At 41.5% G+C, this 17,500-nt stretch overlaps 2 protein-coding genes across 2 annotated transcripts in view; one reads left to right on the top strand and one right to left on the bottom strand.

Moving 5' to 3' along the window:
- Positions 1-1,598: 1,598 nt before the first annotated feature.
- gm2a (ganglioside GM2 activator) lies at positions 1,599-6,246 on the bottom strand. The gene is made up of 4 exons (XM_080502055.1): positions 6,029-6,246; positions 4,749-4,901; positions 3,646-3,828; positions 1,599-3,560 (listed from the first exon to the last, which is right to left on the bottom strand). Exons 1-4 carry the CDS (start codon positions 6,128-6,130, stop codon positions 3,405-3,407), a joined length of 594 nt encoding a protein of 197 aa, XP_080358181.1. The 5' UTR covers positions 6,131-6,246; the 3' UTR covers positions 1,599-3,404.
- A 2,126-nt stretch (positions 6,247-8,372) lies between these two features.
- shtn3 (shootin 3) overlaps positions 8,373-17,500 on the top strand; it is a gene marked incomplete at its 3' end in the record, with an annotated part of 14,690 nt that continues 5,562 nt past the window's right edge. The window contains exons 1-7 of the mRNA XM_080502397.1: positions 8,373-8,396; positions 11,667-11,727; positions 15,817-15,911; positions 16,117-16,288; positions 16,388-16,485; positions 16,600-16,681; positions 17,068-17,162. Coding sequence (XP_080358523.1) covers positions 8,385-8,396; positions 11,667-11,727; positions 15,817-15,911; positions 16,117-16,288; positions 16,388-16,485; positions 16,600-16,681; positions 17,068-17,162 — 615 coding nt within the window. The 5' untranslated portion in view covers positions 8,373-8,384. The remainder of the gene's footprint in view (positions 8,397-11,666; positions 11,728-15,816; positions 15,912-16,116; positions 16,289-16,387; positions 16,486-16,599; positions 16,682-17,067; positions 17,163-17,500) is intronic.

The following is a 17,500-nucleotide window of genomic DNA, read 5'->3' as shown; positions in this document are numbered from 1 at the left end:
GTTCTTTTAAGTTCCAAAATTAAATTTCACATTGTACAAATTTATTAAGGATCATACATCTGGTTCGAATGTCAAATGCATTATTACAAGTTCCAGATAAAACAGATTCAAACTGTATCTTTTCCTTATGGGAAACAGAAGCTTCGATTCACCTCAGGTCTTAATCTTGAATATGAAACCAGTGCCGCGAATTTTGCTGCCCTCTAGAGGACAATTACACAAAGAACTATAGAGAATTAATATAAATGTAACTTTGATGAAGCACACTTGTATCTGGTCTAAAAAAAACAAAAAAAACCAGGCTGTTTATTGGATATATATGTACATGCGACACCTTTCTGCAACAAAAATGAAAAAAAACGATGCGTGTACACTTGCCCGGGTAAAACGGAGCCCAAGTTTGTATTTTTTATCAGAAACATTTTCCAGCTGGAAATTCAATGGTTATCATTTCCAGGCTGCATATTTTCAACACGGCAGCAGAAAAAGTTTAAAAACACAAAGACAGGAGAAGAAATTCACATCCGATGCTCTGACTTTTACTTTTTTTTTTTTTTGCATGGACTGTATTTGTGCAGTGAAGCTGAGCACACACATCCCGTCTCTTTCCTCCTTTTGTTTCTCTGCTGCTTCCTGTTAACATTCACAGGTCTCACACCGATGTCTAATAAATACCCAGTTTCACTGCTGCTCACCGAAATAAGAAACCATGCAGTGTGCAACAAAAGGCCCTTCACCTCATAGTCATTATTTATGTTTCTTTCAACTTATGTATTTATTTATCAATTTTAATTAAAAAAAATTCCCATTATTATGATTATTATTGCCATCAAAAGTCACCATTATTAAACCAAATCAACATTCTACTAATGATATCAATACATTACAGAAAGTTACAATTTTCCAATGGAATTGTTAATTAATATAATTTTATTTAATCTTGTGTAAATCCCTCAGGAGGTCCGGACCTCTACATATACATTATTACCACTGTTTTTGAAAAATAGTTATTTGAAAAAAAGAAAATTTTTACTGAGATTTTATTTGATCTTGTTCTAAAAGTGTATTTGCAATGATATCTGTTAACTTCAGGTCTTTCAGAGTCTCGCTCTGCTGCCTGCTTGTGGTGAAATACGGAAAAGCTGAGGACTTAATGGGCTTTTCCTGAAATTACAACTTTTTTCCCCCAGCTCATTTTGATTGAAGCCGCTTTCACACACAAACGTAAAAAGTGAGTTTTTTGTGTGTAAATGCATTTTGCCTTCCACTTTCATAACAAGCTTGAAGTTTAAATGAGTGTTTTTTTGTGCAGTTTGCATTATTTTGACTATAAATGTGGCAAAAAATACAGCGAAATGGCTAGAAAGCTCAAACAACTAATATAGTTTGTCGTTATTCATACAAACCGAAAACAGGAGTAGCACATATATATATATATATTTCAAGAACAGAGTTTTAGAAAAACATGAATAAATGAGGAAGTTACTCAATAAAAGAGTGAGAAGAAGTGGAATTTTTTACGTTTATGTTCTGTTTCATTATGAGCATAAATCAGGGTTTTAAATAATTTCAACCACAAGATGTTTGAATAAAACTTTATTAAAAACCGGACACTGTGGAATCAGTCACACGTGTCACAGTGAACATTGTCAATCTCAACTTAAAACAAACAAACAAAAAAAATCAACTAAAATTGGTTTTATTATTCTCCAAATATCAAACGAGGCACTTTGTATAAAAAAGGAAGAAAAATAATCAAATAAAGTGAAAAATAATGACAAACACAATGATTGGCTGATAATCATTTTAAAAAGGCTGAAAAAGACAAAAAAGCAACGAATAATGAATGAAAACGGACCGCTCACACATTTATTCATTTCTTTTAAAAATGTGTTCAATTCACATTCAAGTTGTTTGAACTGATTCAACCTTTAAAGACGTACCTTCAAAAATCATAATATGGCATAAAAATGTAGTTTTGTTGTTATTTCTACATTTTACAAAAAACATTTCAATTATGTTTTCATGTTAATTAGGATTTCTGATTAAAAGAACGCTGAAATTCATGAGACACGATGAAATATTACTATATTATTATCAAGAATAAAACAAGAAAAGGTGAAAATGTTTCCATTTAGGTATAATAAATGTAAACTATATGGAAGTTCTATTGTTTATTATACATTATTATTTCCATTGTTTCATCCCTACTACTTAATTTTCTCACATTTTTTTTGATCAGTTTGGCATCTTGATGAAGATATTTGAAAAAAAAAACTTTCTCACATATCTTCAAAACTCTCACTCTGAACATCTCACACACCATTAAAGTGAATAAAACATTCAAAAGTGCAAACGAGTGAATAAAAATCTACCGTATTTTCCAGACTATAAGTTGCATCAGGCAAAAAATGGGTCATGAAGGAGAACAACACAAGTTGCACAAGTTGTATTTATCTATAAATGTATTTAATACATTTATATACATGTTATATGTATTTTCATATACAAGTCACACACAGGACCAGCCAAAGTGTGAATAAAAAGTGATTTATAGTCCAGAAAATACGGTACATGGGAATGAAAATCCATTGGAAAGAAATGTTAATTTGTGTGAGGAATCAAAACTTTTTTTCTAATTTCAGCTTTTCTACAATAAAAAAAAAAAAAAAAAAAACAGCCTCGGAGGAACCCTGTTTGTAGATTTAATTTAAATTTGCTCACTCTGAAACAGTTTGCTGTTATTTTATTTCATTTTCTGTCAGAAAGCAACAAAACGCTCAGTTGTTCTAGAGACAGATGGAGCATTTCAGACATTTCAGAGCATGCCTACATTTCAGTTAATATCTTTAGATTTATTTAAAAAAAAAATTGGTTAAAAGATCAAAGAAAGTTTGTTTTTTTGATTCATTCATTTGTGATATTTACTTTCATCCTGAGATTTATAGCTTGTTCTTCCATGTGCAGTTAGTTATGCAGGTGCTGGAGCTCACAATGATTAAATAGCTTTAAAGAAAATGTTGAAATGCCTTGAAATCTTTTAACAATGTGAAAGAAAATACTCTCATCTCTCTCATTAACATATCAGTGAGCTAGCTAATCCGCTACCAGCTAACTATTTATTAATGTTAAGGAGCTTTTTTGTTCACAGCTTTTCTATAGATATAAAGAGGATTTAATTGATTTTTTTTATCAAGTGTTGGTAGCTGTTCTAGATAGCAGAGGCGCAGAAAGAGTTATTAATACAAGCAGGGTTCCTTTGTTTTTCATAACTTTTGTTTATGAAGACAAACCAAAACAACACCATATTCATAAAACGTACCGTTATTTTAGTTTCCCCTTTAAACCTTTCCTTTATTGCTCAGGATTGAATGTGCGTGAGTCGAGGTGTCGGCCCCTTGTCCTCAGTCGGACTGGATGGACACGGCCACCTTGAGGCAGCCCAGCTCTTTGGCTCCGCCCCCCAGGACGCCCTGCACCCGGTAGTTCCCGTTGGTCAGCCAGTAGGGCAGGTCCATGTAGGGCAGGTAGAAGTCAGACTGAGGCAGCGAGTACGTTCCCTGAGGAGAGACGACGTGTTCAGGGACACGATGACCCGTCGGGGTGTGGGTGGGGGTGGGGTTAGCGAGGTGGGGGAGGACTCACCGATTTGAAGGGGCAGCGGCAGGGCAGCCCGTAGGAGTGCAGCGGCTCAGGACAGTCCTGACCCGGCGGGATCAGCTGGTCCAGGAGGTCGCAGGCGTTCTCGTAGTGGCAGCTGCCCAGGTCCTCCAGGCAGGGGACCTTCACCCAGAAACCCGCCACCTCCTTCTCCAGGGTCACGTTCAGCTAGAGGACACACACACACACACACACACACACACACACACCAGACTAGTTCCACAGCCCTGATCTTGTACCTGGTGTCAGATTTGGTGTTAGAACTGCATTCAGACCAGGTATCAGACCATCCAAACCACAAACTAAGGATCCATCAGAACATTTCTCTTTGTTCTTCCAGTCAAACTCTCAATGTGACTGAGTTTGTTGGAAAATCAACCGAGGTTGAGACTAAGCCCAGGTCTAAGACCGCATTTGAAACCAGCTCCAAACCCAGTCTTAAACTCGATATGAAAAGAAGAGAGTTTTCCAGATACACTCGTATTCGTTGTCGTGTAAATGGGGCCCAAAAAACGGTCAGACAAGGTTTGAAAACCTGGTGTCAGATCTGATTTCAGTTTTTCAACAAGGTTTTAGACCTGGTTTGAGAACTGGTTTAACAAGGAACTGAAGTCAGGCCGTGGAAAACCTTGTTAATGCGTTGCCGTGTTGAAAGAGGAAACTGGGACATCACACTGTGGTGAGAATGTTCTTATCGGAGGACATTTATAACCTCATCCTGCAAGTAAAACAGGAAATAAAACCACTGACTGAAGCAGAAGCTGATCAACAGTTTGAAACGTAGCGAGCAAAACACATCAATAATGTAACTGATAGCCCGCAGATAGAGAGAGAGAGAGAGTGACAGACAAATATACAATCACAGGGTTTTATCTCTGTTGATAAAAGTATTTTATCGGCTATTTGTTGATCGCGATTCTGAGGAGGAAGATTTCTCAGCCACGGAGTCCAGCAGCGCGGCTTTACGTGATGCACCTGAACGCATCACTCACGGCCGTCAGTAGCGGCTTATGGTCCGGAAATTACGGTAAATTGAAACAACCTAAAACCGGAGCATTCCTAATCTCGTGCATCGATCGAGAGCTCACAGCCAGCGGAGCGGCGAGCTCCACGGACGTGGATCCGGAGGCGGAGGCCGTGATGTCTCCCGGGATGGCGACGGGGTCCGGAGAGACGGCGAGGGACTTGAGCACAGCCGGAGCGTCGGGCTGCCCGCAGTTCTTCCAGTCGAAGCCCGAAACCTGCAAACGAACAGCAACACTTCATGTAGGTTAACGTGAGTTAATCAGTGACGCCTCAACTCTGTGTCTTCATCATGTGGAGGGAGTGAAATCCTCGCTTGCCATGCAGAGGTTGGCCCCTACCATTAAAACCATGAATTATTAGAATTATATAGAAAGATTCCTGTCGTGAAACCTCTAATAAACTATTTATACTAGACTCTTTCACTTAAAAATTCTTAGATATTGTATACTTGAAAACATTAGAAACATTATTTCGAGACAAAAATAAAAGTGTTCCCACCCGGTATACAAAAATATTTTTTAAAGTAAGAAACAATAATTATAATTTAAGAATTCTTTAAAAGAAGTAAAGCGAGAACAAATGTTAAATATAGATGTGTTTCATTTCTGGGAGTTAGATTATGAAATGGAGTTAGCAATTACTTAAAATTGTGTAAATCTCTTGTGTTTAAAAAAAACAAACCCATTGAAATGTAAAATAATTGATCATTACAATGAAAAATTAATGAAATCAGAAATGATTAAGAACAATAACTTGGGTTTAAGTTTTTTCCTCTCCCTGCTGTGTTCATTCCAGCCCTGCCGGGTTTTTAAAATGTGACTTTAGTGAGAAGGATTCAGCGATAAACAAGTCACCTTTGAGTCCACAAACGAAAACAAAAGCTGGTTATCTCAGAGGTTACAGGAGGTCACATACATTACTCACAAAAAAAGTTTGTGATTATTAGTATTTGGGGTGAAATTGATGGAAAATGTAAAAAGTTCATGCTGTAGTGATATTTGTATCATGAAAGTATAGCATTTCTGTAGAAGCATGCAATGGTGATTTTTCTCACAAACTCCAACAACAGTGGAGGATAAACCACAGAAGAAGACACGTGACACCACGAGACTGATAGTAAAAGAAAAACTCCTGAGAGAAGAAACAATACTTTCATTATTATGATCCTTGGCAGAGTTATGGTTTATTAAAAGTGCATTATCCAATCAAAACTGAAACCCTGTGTGTGCGTGTGTGTGTGTGTGTGTGTGTGTGTGTGTGTGTGTGTGTGTGTGTGTGTGTGTGTGTGTGTCAGCTGAGTGTGTGTGTGTGTGTGTGTGTCAGCTGAGTGTGTGACACTCACCTGAGCTTTAGTGACTCTCTTCATTGTGGCCGAGCTGCAGCTCGCCGGCGAGAAAACCGCGGCTAAAAGCACGCCGACCATCACCGGGCAGCACGTCTTCATCCTCACACACACACCGGACACACGCGCACACACACCGGACACACACACGGGGAGAGAGACGGGAGAGAACCGCCGTTAAAAAACCGCCCTGGCCGGAGGAAAACACGGACTGCTTTCAGTGTGACGCCCCACTTCCGTGTTTACAGTCACTGGACACGCCTCTTCTTCTTCTTCTTCTTCGTCTGCTTCTTCTTCTTCTTCCTTGTATGTTAACGGCTGTTGGCGACATTCAATAGAGCTTTACCGCCCCCTGTTGCTCAGGAGTGTAACCACAGACTAATAACCATAGACGTAATAACTACATCCTATTTATGAACCCCGTTTGTACGAGAAATATAATCGGAGGTTTCGAATAGTGGACAACACTATTAATTGTGAATTGGTGAACTCCCTCCATTCTCAATTTAACTTCTCGAACTGCCCTTTCTTCGTGATAACTAGGACAATTAAATAAAACATGTACAACTGTCTCTTCAGACGTTGTTCACATAAACCTGCCTCATGTTTCCCTATTAAGCATAGTGTACTGTTTAAATTCGTTTTAAACATAATTCTAGTACAGACTGTTTGTTCTTTCCTCGACTTTCCTAATTTAGGACCTGGTGATTTTACAGTGTTCATTAGATTAAATTAAAAAAAAAATGCATCTGTACAACCATGCGCACACACGTTCCCTTTATAATTGTCATTTTATTGTATTTGTTTATTTGTTTATTAAAAAATATGATGTAATTGTATTGTTCATTGATTAGTAGTAAACTAATTGTTGAAACTTTCATTGTTGTGATAATTTATCTCCTGAAGACGGAGGAAGGGGGTGCTTGCGCCCTCTATTGGCCAGCTGCCATAGCACACCAATAACACAAGAATGCCTTCATATCTTTGTTTTTGTGAGCTGTGAGTAAATTTGATTTAATGTAACTATTTTGCAAACACACACACACACACACACACACACACACACACACACACACACACACACACACACACACACACACACACACACAATCTCTTGTTGAGATTAGTATAAACCTTTGATTAGAATTTGTTTTTATTCAGTTGCCTTAGAATGAAACCTCCAGACTGGAAATGAAGGAATATATATATATATATATATATATATATATATATATATATATATATATATATATATATATAATATTTATATTATAAAATTATTTATATTATAAAATTATATATAATTTTATTTTGTTTTTTTTTATAAAAAAATGTTTTAATTCTGTAAGTTGAAACGTTGCGTTACAACATGTACTGTAACTGCATAATATATCCTGCAGGGGGCGATATAGATCAAGTTTGATTTGAACATGCAGCCTTCATACTTCATTCTCGGGGGGGAAAAGCACAATTATTTAAAATACTAATACTGTCGTTTAAATAGTATTGAGTGTGGTCAATGTAACATCAGATGCCAGTACAGTACAAATGATCAACTTTGATATGGAATAGCTATGTCTTGGATTCATTAATCAAATTTGAACGCATCGTTTCAAAAAAACTCAAAAAAGAAGCTATTGCGCTAATATAGTATTTTAAAAAGACAATTTATGAACCTTATTTACATGATTGAACGCCCCCCTCCCCCTTATACACGCACTTATAATGACTTTTAGCATTATTTTTTTTCCAGAAATACATTAAATTAGTATTGAACAGGACAGCATCCAGTTAAAATCTTTTTTTACTCTTTAATGGACGCACATATGATGTTGGATATACCTCTCGTCACCTGAACGCACCGTCACTCCCGATAAAAGTTGATCGATGAGATAATATAATGATTATAAAGGCTGTTTTATTGCTACCGGGTCTGGGTGGGTGGAAGATGGGGGATGTGGGAGCAGATGTGAATCTGCACACGGTTTTGCCCCACTGTTAGAGGAGGGGGGGTGGAGGAGGGGCACATGAGGGGCAGATGATGCTGTGAGTGAAAAGAGGAGGAGGAGGAGGAGGAGGAGGAGGAGGAGCGCACAGAGCCGCTCTCTCTCTCCATCCCATGCGCTCCAGAGGAAGAACCGGGCCTGGACTCGGACATGCGCTCCTAATTCACCCCCACCGCCCTCTTCCTCTTCTTTAAACCATTCTGCTCACGAGGAGGAGGGAAAGAAAAAAAAGAAAAAGAAAAGTGGGAATATCTTCCTCCATTCCGCCGTGAATGCTGCCCTGCTCTTCATCATCCTCATCGTCATCCTCATCATCATCATCGGCGCAGATGGAGGAGAGAGACGCGCACATGCACACAGAGGTAAAGCCCGAATAAAAGACGATCAAACGTAGAAAAACGTGTCTTTGTAGCCTCCTCGGTGTGACGCTTGAACCGTCCGGTGTGTTCACGTGCCGTCTCCGGTTCTCCGGGGCTCCTTCGGCCGGTTTATTCCGCCGGCCGGCTTCTTCCTCCTGCAGGTTATTGTAGACATGAAAGAGCCGGACCCCTCCCTAAATCCTCCAATGTGCTCCTCACTCCTCAAACCCAGAGGAAGGAAACGAGCCCAGCTTTATCATCATCATCGTTCTCGCACAGATTCTTTATTATTATTATTATTATTATTATTATTATTATTATTATTATTATTATTATTATTATTATTATTATTATTATTATTTGAAAGATGGAGGTTAATGGAGATGGTGTCAAGTTTTATTCTGCTTCCTTTGATACTCTCGCTTCACTAGTTTGTCTTCAATCATGATGCCAAAAATTTTTTTTCTTCTTCTCAGAATTTAAAATACACACCAATGTAAAAACACAGTGGGAATCGAACTGCAGACCTCACAGCTGGAGCTCCATGCTTTCAGGGAACTGGTTTGCTCTTTGACCCCCAAACCCTCATTGTCACTTCCTGGTTTCTCCACGCATCTTTTTTGAACTAAAAACAATTATTTGCTAACAGTTAACGCTACGATTCACCATAAATATAGACGACGTTATGTTACGTGAGATCTTTAAAATGTATAGACATACAGATAACAGTGCTCTTTCTCTTTGCCAAGTTTGTGGTCGCCTGGTCGATTTTTTGGTCCTTGATTTTGATGCGATACATTTTTTTCCCGTCATATTTTCACTTTGCTTCTTTACGGTTCTTTCAAACTACAAATGATATGATGTCATCACCGACGTCCAATCTGTTTTCAGTTCATTTCTGCTCAGAATCATGGTCCTACAAACATTATTTAATAACCTGGAATGAATTCCACTTCTTGCTAATGCCTGTTTTCAATATCAATAACATTTAGAAATGAATCACTTGGCAGTCCTTACATTTCCACCTATTGTTTGACTCGTCTCCTTCTCCTGTCTGTCGCCATTCTTTCTCTCACTTCTTCTTTTCATTCTCTCCATCCTCACACCAGATTGACATGAACTTTGTGTCGAGGAGGTTTCAAGTATACAGCAGTCAAGCCACATATTAAGAACATTTTAATAATTAATTTTAAATGACTTTCTTATTGGATGTTAGTTACTGGTTGGATGCTGCATCTGTCCAGAGTAATCAGATACATTCACAGCAGCACTGTGGTGTCAATCTGAATCTACATACTACTGTAAATGAAAACTTGGATTTTTTTCAACCCTAAAATGTGCCTTTTAATGGCTTCATGTGAAAGAGACCTTTCATCAGCGTGTGTTTACATAGGCTTCCATTATAAATGGCTGTCGAGCTGCGTTCTATCATTCTACATCTCAATTCCTCCTGATGCTGAAGCGTTTGATTCAGACGCGTCCAGACATAAAGTGAAAGGAGCAGAAATTCACTATGTAATGCCCAAATGTTGAAAAACAAGCCCCCAAGCTCATTCATATGGTTTTTTCTTTTTTGATTTTTAAGCAAGACGGACGAGAAAAAACAACAATAGAGTGACGAGGAGACGCAATGTTTTCTCGCTCTTTGGTCTGATTCTGAGGTTGAGGCCAAACTCGATGGAGCGACCGGACCAAACCGATGAATGCAGTCCTTCTCCTTTACCTGTGCGCGCTGTCAGTTTTGGAGGTTTGGACGTTTTGGAGTGATGCAATGGCTGCTCTCTTGGCTCCACTGACAATGGAAAAACAACCGGTTCTTTGGCGGTGCTCATTAAGGAACTGGCTCCTGGTTCTTTCTGGTGGAAAAACCCTCAATGTGGAGGAGCGGCGGCTCGACTTGGAGTCTCTCCTGAATGGCTGGGCTCCTCGCTCTGCTAACAGCGGGCTAAAAAAGGCAGAAAACATTTCTCTCTGAGCTTGAAATGCAGACCGCGGTGAAAAGTACCCTCCTGCGCTTTTAATCTGCTTTCTCGTGGCTGAAGTGTTTCGCAACAGAAGTTTCGATCACGTCCTGTCTTTTCAGCCTAAATGTGCTGTAATGGACCCACGGAAGCAAACAAACATCAATAAATCCACTTCAAAAACAAAGAGCTTCCAAGTTTTACTGAATTACTTCCATTAGTGCACCATTGAGGAATGTCTACTTGGAAAAAAAAAAGTTTTATCATTGGTAAATACATAGATGGTTTGGATAAGAAAACGTTAAATATGTTAAAACAAAAAGAATTAAAGTGGTGAAATGGGATTATAGCAAATACCTTGTGTCTGTGTCTTGCAGCTCCAATCTGTTTGTAGTCCTGTGGCCATGCGCTATTCTCCATGATTGTGGTCCTCCAGCTATCTACTATCCTCCATGTTTGTAGTTCTACAGCTATGTGCTAGCCTCCATGTTTGTAGTCCTGTGGCCACATGCTATCCTCCATGATTGTAGTCCGACAGCTTTGTGCTAGCCTCCATGTTTGTAGTCCTGTGGCCATGCGCTATCCTCTATGATTGTAGTCCTACAGCTATGCGCTATCCTCCATGATTGTAGTCCTACAGCTATGTGCTATCCTCCATGTTTGTAGTTCTACAGCTATGTGCTATCCTCCATGATTGTAGTCCTACAGCTATGCGCTATCCTCCATGATTGTAGTCCTACAGCTATGTGCTATCCTCCATGTTTGTAGTTCTACAGCTATGTGCTATCCTCCATGTTTGTGGTTCTGTGGCCACATGCTATCCTCCATGTTTGTAGTGCTACAGCTATGTGCTATCCTCCATGTTTGTAGTTCTGTGGCCACATGCTATCCTCCATGTTTGTAGTTCTACAGCTATGTGCTATCCTCCATGTTTGTAGTTCTGTGGCCACACGTTATCCTCCATGATTGTAGTCCGACAGCTGAGCGCTTTCCTCCATGATATAAGCATCTATGTGAAAAATATTATGGAGTTTTGCACATTTGATCTCTACTTTAAGTGAAAGAAATCACAGTAAATCCTGCAATTTATTGACTATGTTATTATCCTATGGTTATCTTTTAGAAGAAGGTAATCTTTGATGAAGTGAAAGGTTACCTGTGTTTCCTCCGAGGTACCAGGCTCTATGTGTGTGTTTTGTGGTCAAAGCAGTGTGTGTGTGTGTGCGTGCGCATGCACGCATGTACGCTGCTGACCTGGTTTTTTGTTTTCGGCCTGTAGTGGAAGCTGATCTCCTGTCTCTGTGTCCTGCAGTGCAGCCGGCTGACGGAGGAGAGGGACGAGGCTGAGCGGCAGCTCAAACACATCAAGAGAGGTGAGTCCTGCTCACCTCCTCCTCCTCTTCTTCCTCGCACCCCTTCGTCGTCACAGAAACCAGGTGTTGTTCACACTCTTCTCACATCAAACACGACGCTAACGTTGACAATTAAAGATGAATTTCCAGCCGTCATTTCAGTTTTTAAGGCAACTTGAACTCTGTACCAGATCTGGGGTGTAAAATACACTGTGAAGCACGGTTCCAATACTTTTGGTGGGGATGGTGCTGAAAGCGTTCCACAAGGCCACGTGAGCTCAGTACTACTTCACTCACATGTAAGTCTGAGTCATACTCCACATGCAAACAATATGCGAGGGCTATGAGTTGTCGCAAACCACCTCAAACAGCCTCTTATTGTGTGTTGGACGTGGCACAAAACGCGAAGGGAGGCAAAATATACACTTCTTGTCACTGCAGTCTGCCGGCTCTGCTGACCAAATCGCTCATTATTAGTATTTTTTTTATTGTTACAATAATAAATATATATGTATGTCATATAATATAGGCAAAGGATCTTTTGCATGAATACGAATAATAGTGCATCACACATTATTGACTAGTTTCTCCCTTATTTGTAAATGATACACAGTAATATTTTGCGATTTCAAAAACTGACACAATATAATATCGACACACCGTATTTACTGTAATAATGAATTCTTATTTTATATGACTAACTCAATAAATTCAATACAAATATTTTTTAATTAACATCAGTCTTTATGACTGATATTCCTTGTGTCTTCTAAGTATTTCAGCTCCTTTGATGGTCATAGAGGCAATACGCTTGTTTATTTAACACATTGAAATTCATCAGATTTGAAGTTTGAGTGTATGACATCATCGCTGACATAGGAGCCCCACCTCCAGCCTGTCAGCTGACTCCTCCCCCTCCTCAGTTCACACCTGCCCTCCTCACCTGTTCCTGTCACCTCCACCTCGTCCACTGACCTCTGATTCGGTGTGTCCATGTTTCCATGGCGACCGTCATTTTGTAAAACATTTTTACCTCTCAAAAGAGCAGAAAGTTTTTTTTTGGATTTAGAAACTGTGCCGCTGCCGCCGCCATGCCGTTCCTCAGAGGTAAGAGAGCGCCCGCCTTTTATTATTGATCTGTTCAACAAAAGAAAACTTGCTTTCCTGTTGGTAAAAAGTGTAGTTTAGTTTAGTAATATTTCACGCTCTATCAGAACTGCCTGAAAACAAATGGTAAAAATCAAGACCAAGATAAGAAGACAATGAACAGGCGATAGCGAAAGAAAGAAATGACACATACTGTCATAATGTCATCTTCTACAATGGGATTTGTGGTTTATTCAATGAAGTCACTGCGTAATGATATCAAAGTGTTGATAACTAACTCAAATGGAATTACAGTAAGATGGAAAAGTCAGAAAGTTGCCAACAGCAGCGAACCTGAAGGCTGACTGGTGTGTGTGTGTGTGTGTGTGTGTGTGTGTGTGTGTGTGTGTGTGTGTGTGTGTGTGTGTGTGTGTAGTCAGCAGGACGGTCTCATCACTCCATAGCTCCACTCTTTCATTCATTCACTCATTTATTCATCCAGAAGGTCCCCAGAGACGACCGCGGCCGCTACCGTCATGTTATTCCTATCTATTATTCACAACATGAATAATTCAGCAGCATTTGCAGCGTGTGTGTGTGTGTGTGTGGGGGGGGGGGGGGGGGGGGGGTGTTCATTAGACTTTGGCATTTCCAAAACTATTAGATGATTTAACTCAGCAATTGTTCATTTTCTTGTTAATTAAAAGCTCTTCTCCTCCTGTTAAACTCATTTTTACTCTGGACCCCTGAGGATAAACCCTTTTCACTTAAGTAATCTCCAGACTTTATCCACCATCGTTTAGTAGAAATAATATTATTTGTCATTGATATCCTGCCGAAAATATCAATTTAGCTTCAGCTTCATATCCTTCAACAGTTTAAAATGCACATTTTATGAACGTGGTTTAATTATTGGATGGATACAAATGACTTAAAAGTGTTTATCATGATATTTTTAGAGGCTACGGTGGCTCATTATTCTAATTTACCAGCTGAGTGGGCCATTTTCCCCCCGGAGCAGAATTTAATGCGCGCACTTGTAAACAGGAAGTGGCAGAGTCGGGTCACGTTACACACATTGTGTTTTCCCACCTGGTTTCACCGAGAGGTCAGAGGACCGCTTCGGAACATTTCAAAGAAGATTTTAGCTGTTTGTGAAGGTTTCTGTCTCACTCTCTGTGGTTTCTGTTACTCCTAAAGGAGCAGCCAAATTGTTAGTTTAAATCCCAACATCTCTCGGGGGGAAAAACACAAAAAACAACCATGCATGGGAGACTGGGCAATAAAAATGAATAAACCAGGGTAAGAGCAGCGCGATGCACCAAAAGCTTTAAATGTGCATTACACTGTCCTCCATCGGGAGCTGCAGGCGAGCTGCGACACTGCTCCGCCTCTCACACGCCGCAGCCTGCAGCCGGCTTTTCTGCAGCCCAGTTACTCACTCTACTGTACGCAGAGAAAAGCCTGTGGCCGTCCTTCAACCTGCATTCAAGTGCTGCTCGAATTCCTGTAATTACACTGCGGAGGGCTCACAAAGGACCGACAAGCTGCCGCTGTGACCGGGTCACTGTGGTTTACCGTCAAAGTGCTGACATCACGCCGCCATGCCAGGGTTTAGAGGGGGGGGGCACCAGCAACACGCCTGCCACACACGCATTCGTCATCGCGAGGCCGTAAAGTGAACAATTAGTCTCCCCGTCATCGCAACGGTGGTCTCAAGTTAGGACGTGACACCGTCCACCTGGCCGGCCTGTCCAGGTGGACGTAGATGCGGTTGAGCGGGAAGGTGATGGCGTCCAGGTGAGGCCTGAGGAGGGACTGGAGACGCTCTGCGACGGGTCTTCAGGGTGAGAGATGTCGGCGCCACCAGTTCTCAGTCGTCCTCAGGTCCACAGGGACGCCATGTCTTCGGCACTGGAACGGTGCGGGACGCCTTCCACAGCGTGGAGACCCTCTGGAGACTCAGGCTCACGTTGAAGACATGCTGCAGGACATGTCTTCCCTGGGGATTTATTTGTGTTGAGGCTCTTCAGCTGCCTTTGACCATCTCTCTCGATAGTTTTGGGGTGGGGTGGGGGGGGTCCAGACAGTAAGAGTCACGTTTGAATATGAATGCATATGAACTCTCAAGCCACACAGGAGCTATAAATAGTAACGAGAGCGACCCACTCCCCTCCGTCTCTTCCTGTCGTGTTGCGTCTGACCCACAGAGCTGCAGCCGAGCGGAGAATGATGGGCCGAGAGAGAGAGAGAGAGAGAGAGAGAGAGAGAGAGAGTCTGAGATGAGACTGTCAGCACTGCTGGGCTCATCCACCAGAGTTAAACACTGAATCATGGATTAAATATAAATCCAGAGACCTCCACCACACCCTCGTATCATACTCTGTCTCTTCATACTGTAACCCATCCAAATTATAGAGCATCTTCCTCCCATTAACTGTTATTTTGTTATTTGTCGGAACTCGTACCAACGCTACCTTTTTCACCTCGTCTCATTCAATTTTTCCAGAAACCTGACAATGAGCCAATTCTAGTTGACTGATCAGTCCAAATGAAGTTACTCACAAAGAGATGAGTGAATTTCTCATTTTTAAGATGAAGCGTCTTGATGGAGTTTCCTGTTCTACAGGCTCTCGCTGCTCCCGAAGTTTTCATATCTGGGTCGTTTTAAAATAACCGAGGAGTGGCTGTGCTCCGCTGACAGCTGCCAGCGTCCCGCTGCTCCAGGCTTTCTACTTTTATTTGGGCTGTTTTACACTGAGACGCACTGATCTCTGCGCTGACGCCACAACAGTGAGGCGCTCAAGGAAGTTCAGAGCCGGAGAGGATTTGTGTCACCGTCACACCCCGTGTTCGCTTTAAATGCAAATTTAAAAAAAGGAAACGCATCAAATAAATGTGTGTGCGTGTGTGTGTGTGTGTGTGTGTGTGTGTGTGTGTGTGTGTGTGTGTGTGTGTGTGTGTGTGTGTGTGTGTGTGTGTGTGTGTGTGTGTGTGTGTGTGTGTGTGTGTGTTGCCCCTCAGTGTCTCAGATGGTGATCGAGGAGGTGAGTGTCCTGCAGACTCAGCTCGAGATCGAAAAGTCGTGTCGGGAGAACGCAGAAGCCTTGGCAACAAAGGTCTGACACGCACACGCACACACACACACACACACACACACACACACACACACACACGCTGAAAACACTCTCGCCTCGCTGATTATGAACTCTGACAGCCAACAGGCGTCTGTGTGTGTGTGTGTGTGTGTGTGTGTGTGTGTGTGTGTGTGTGTGTGTGTGTGTGTGTGTGTGTGTGTGTGTGTGTGTGTGTGTTGGCCTGCAGCTGAACTGCGAGAACAGGAAGTTGAAGTACCTCAGTATGTCGTCCAGACCGTGTTTGGACGAGCTGCTGCCCAGCATCACCGACTGTATCGCCATGGAAACAGACGTAGACGGAGCCGACGCCCCCGACAATAGCCCGGATACCTTCAACCAGTACCAGCAGCAGGTTAAAGGTATACACACACACACGCGTGTACACACACACACATGTACACACACACACACACACGCACACACACATGCATGCATGCAGTAACAGAGTGTGTTCTTAGATTTGAGGGACACTGTGAGCAGTTTGCTGGAGGAGAAGAAAAGTTTGCTGAGTCAGCTTCACGAGCAGCAGCGTCGGATAGAAGAACTGAACTCTGAGGTGAGGAGGAGGAGGGGGGGAGGAGGAGGAGGAGGAGGAGGAGGAGGAGGAGGAGGAGGGAAACGAACTTCTTCAGGTTCCCTGCTGGTGCTGATTTATCTCTGCCTCTCGTAGTCGGAGAAGAACCAGGCGGAGATGAAGCAGCTTCAGGAAACGGTGGAGCAGCAGAGTAAAACCATCAAGAGATTTAACAGAGGTGAGTCAGCGCAGAGCGAGGCAGCTCCTGTCACACACACACCGTCAAATCCACGAATTCAACTGATATGAATCCAAGTGTTTTTCTTCAGCTTGCACTGTCAGTAATAGAGGCTCTTCTGTGTTTCTGTAGCAGCATTCTGTTGTCATACAGTGACATCTAATGGTCACAGATGGTATATGTACTTCCACCAAGGATTTGTTTGTTCAAGACTACTGCACAGATTTTGTTGAAATTTTCACCACAATGAGATATTAGGCCATGGAAGATTCCAATAAATTTAGGAGGTGATCCGGAAGCTTTTTTTTTTTCTGAGTCCAGGTCAACCTTTGGCAGATGTCAGAACTCTCTGATTGCTCTTGTTTATTAATAATTTTTTTGTGCAGTCTCCACAATGGCGGCTCAGGAGTTCGACGGGATGAAGGAGCAGCTTGACCTGGAGCAGAGCCTCCGAGTCAAAGCCGAGACGTACGCACACGAGGTAAAGAGAAGCTGATGCTCCTCCATTTTTTTCCCAACGTCTGTGAAGCTCTAAACTTTCCTTTTTCTGCCTGGAGACAAGAGTCAGGAGGCCCTTTCGTCAACTCCGTCAGATTCCTTGTCTTTACAGAGTTGACGTGTGAACTGATGGCGTCGACAAATCCACCTATAAACCTTTATTGTGCAACATAATTTTATTTGTGAACTTAGTAAAGGATTAAAATGTTATTTCAGGGTTTTATATAGTAGCTTTAATAATGGAGACTAGTTAGCAGTAGTATGTGATAGCCGAGATAGACCCTTAATTTCTTACTGAAACTAATTGGAAAGGCATCACCA

This window comes from Blennius ocellaris (assembly GCF_963422515.1).
Source record: "Blennius ocellaris genome assembly, chromosome: 9".
NCBI classification, from domain to species: Eukaryota; Metazoa; Chordata; class Actinopteri; order Blenniiformes; family Blenniidae; genus Blennius; species Blennius ocellaris.
Note: the sequence above shows the minus strand (reverse complement) of the source record. Positions and strands in the feature narration are given on the sequence as shown.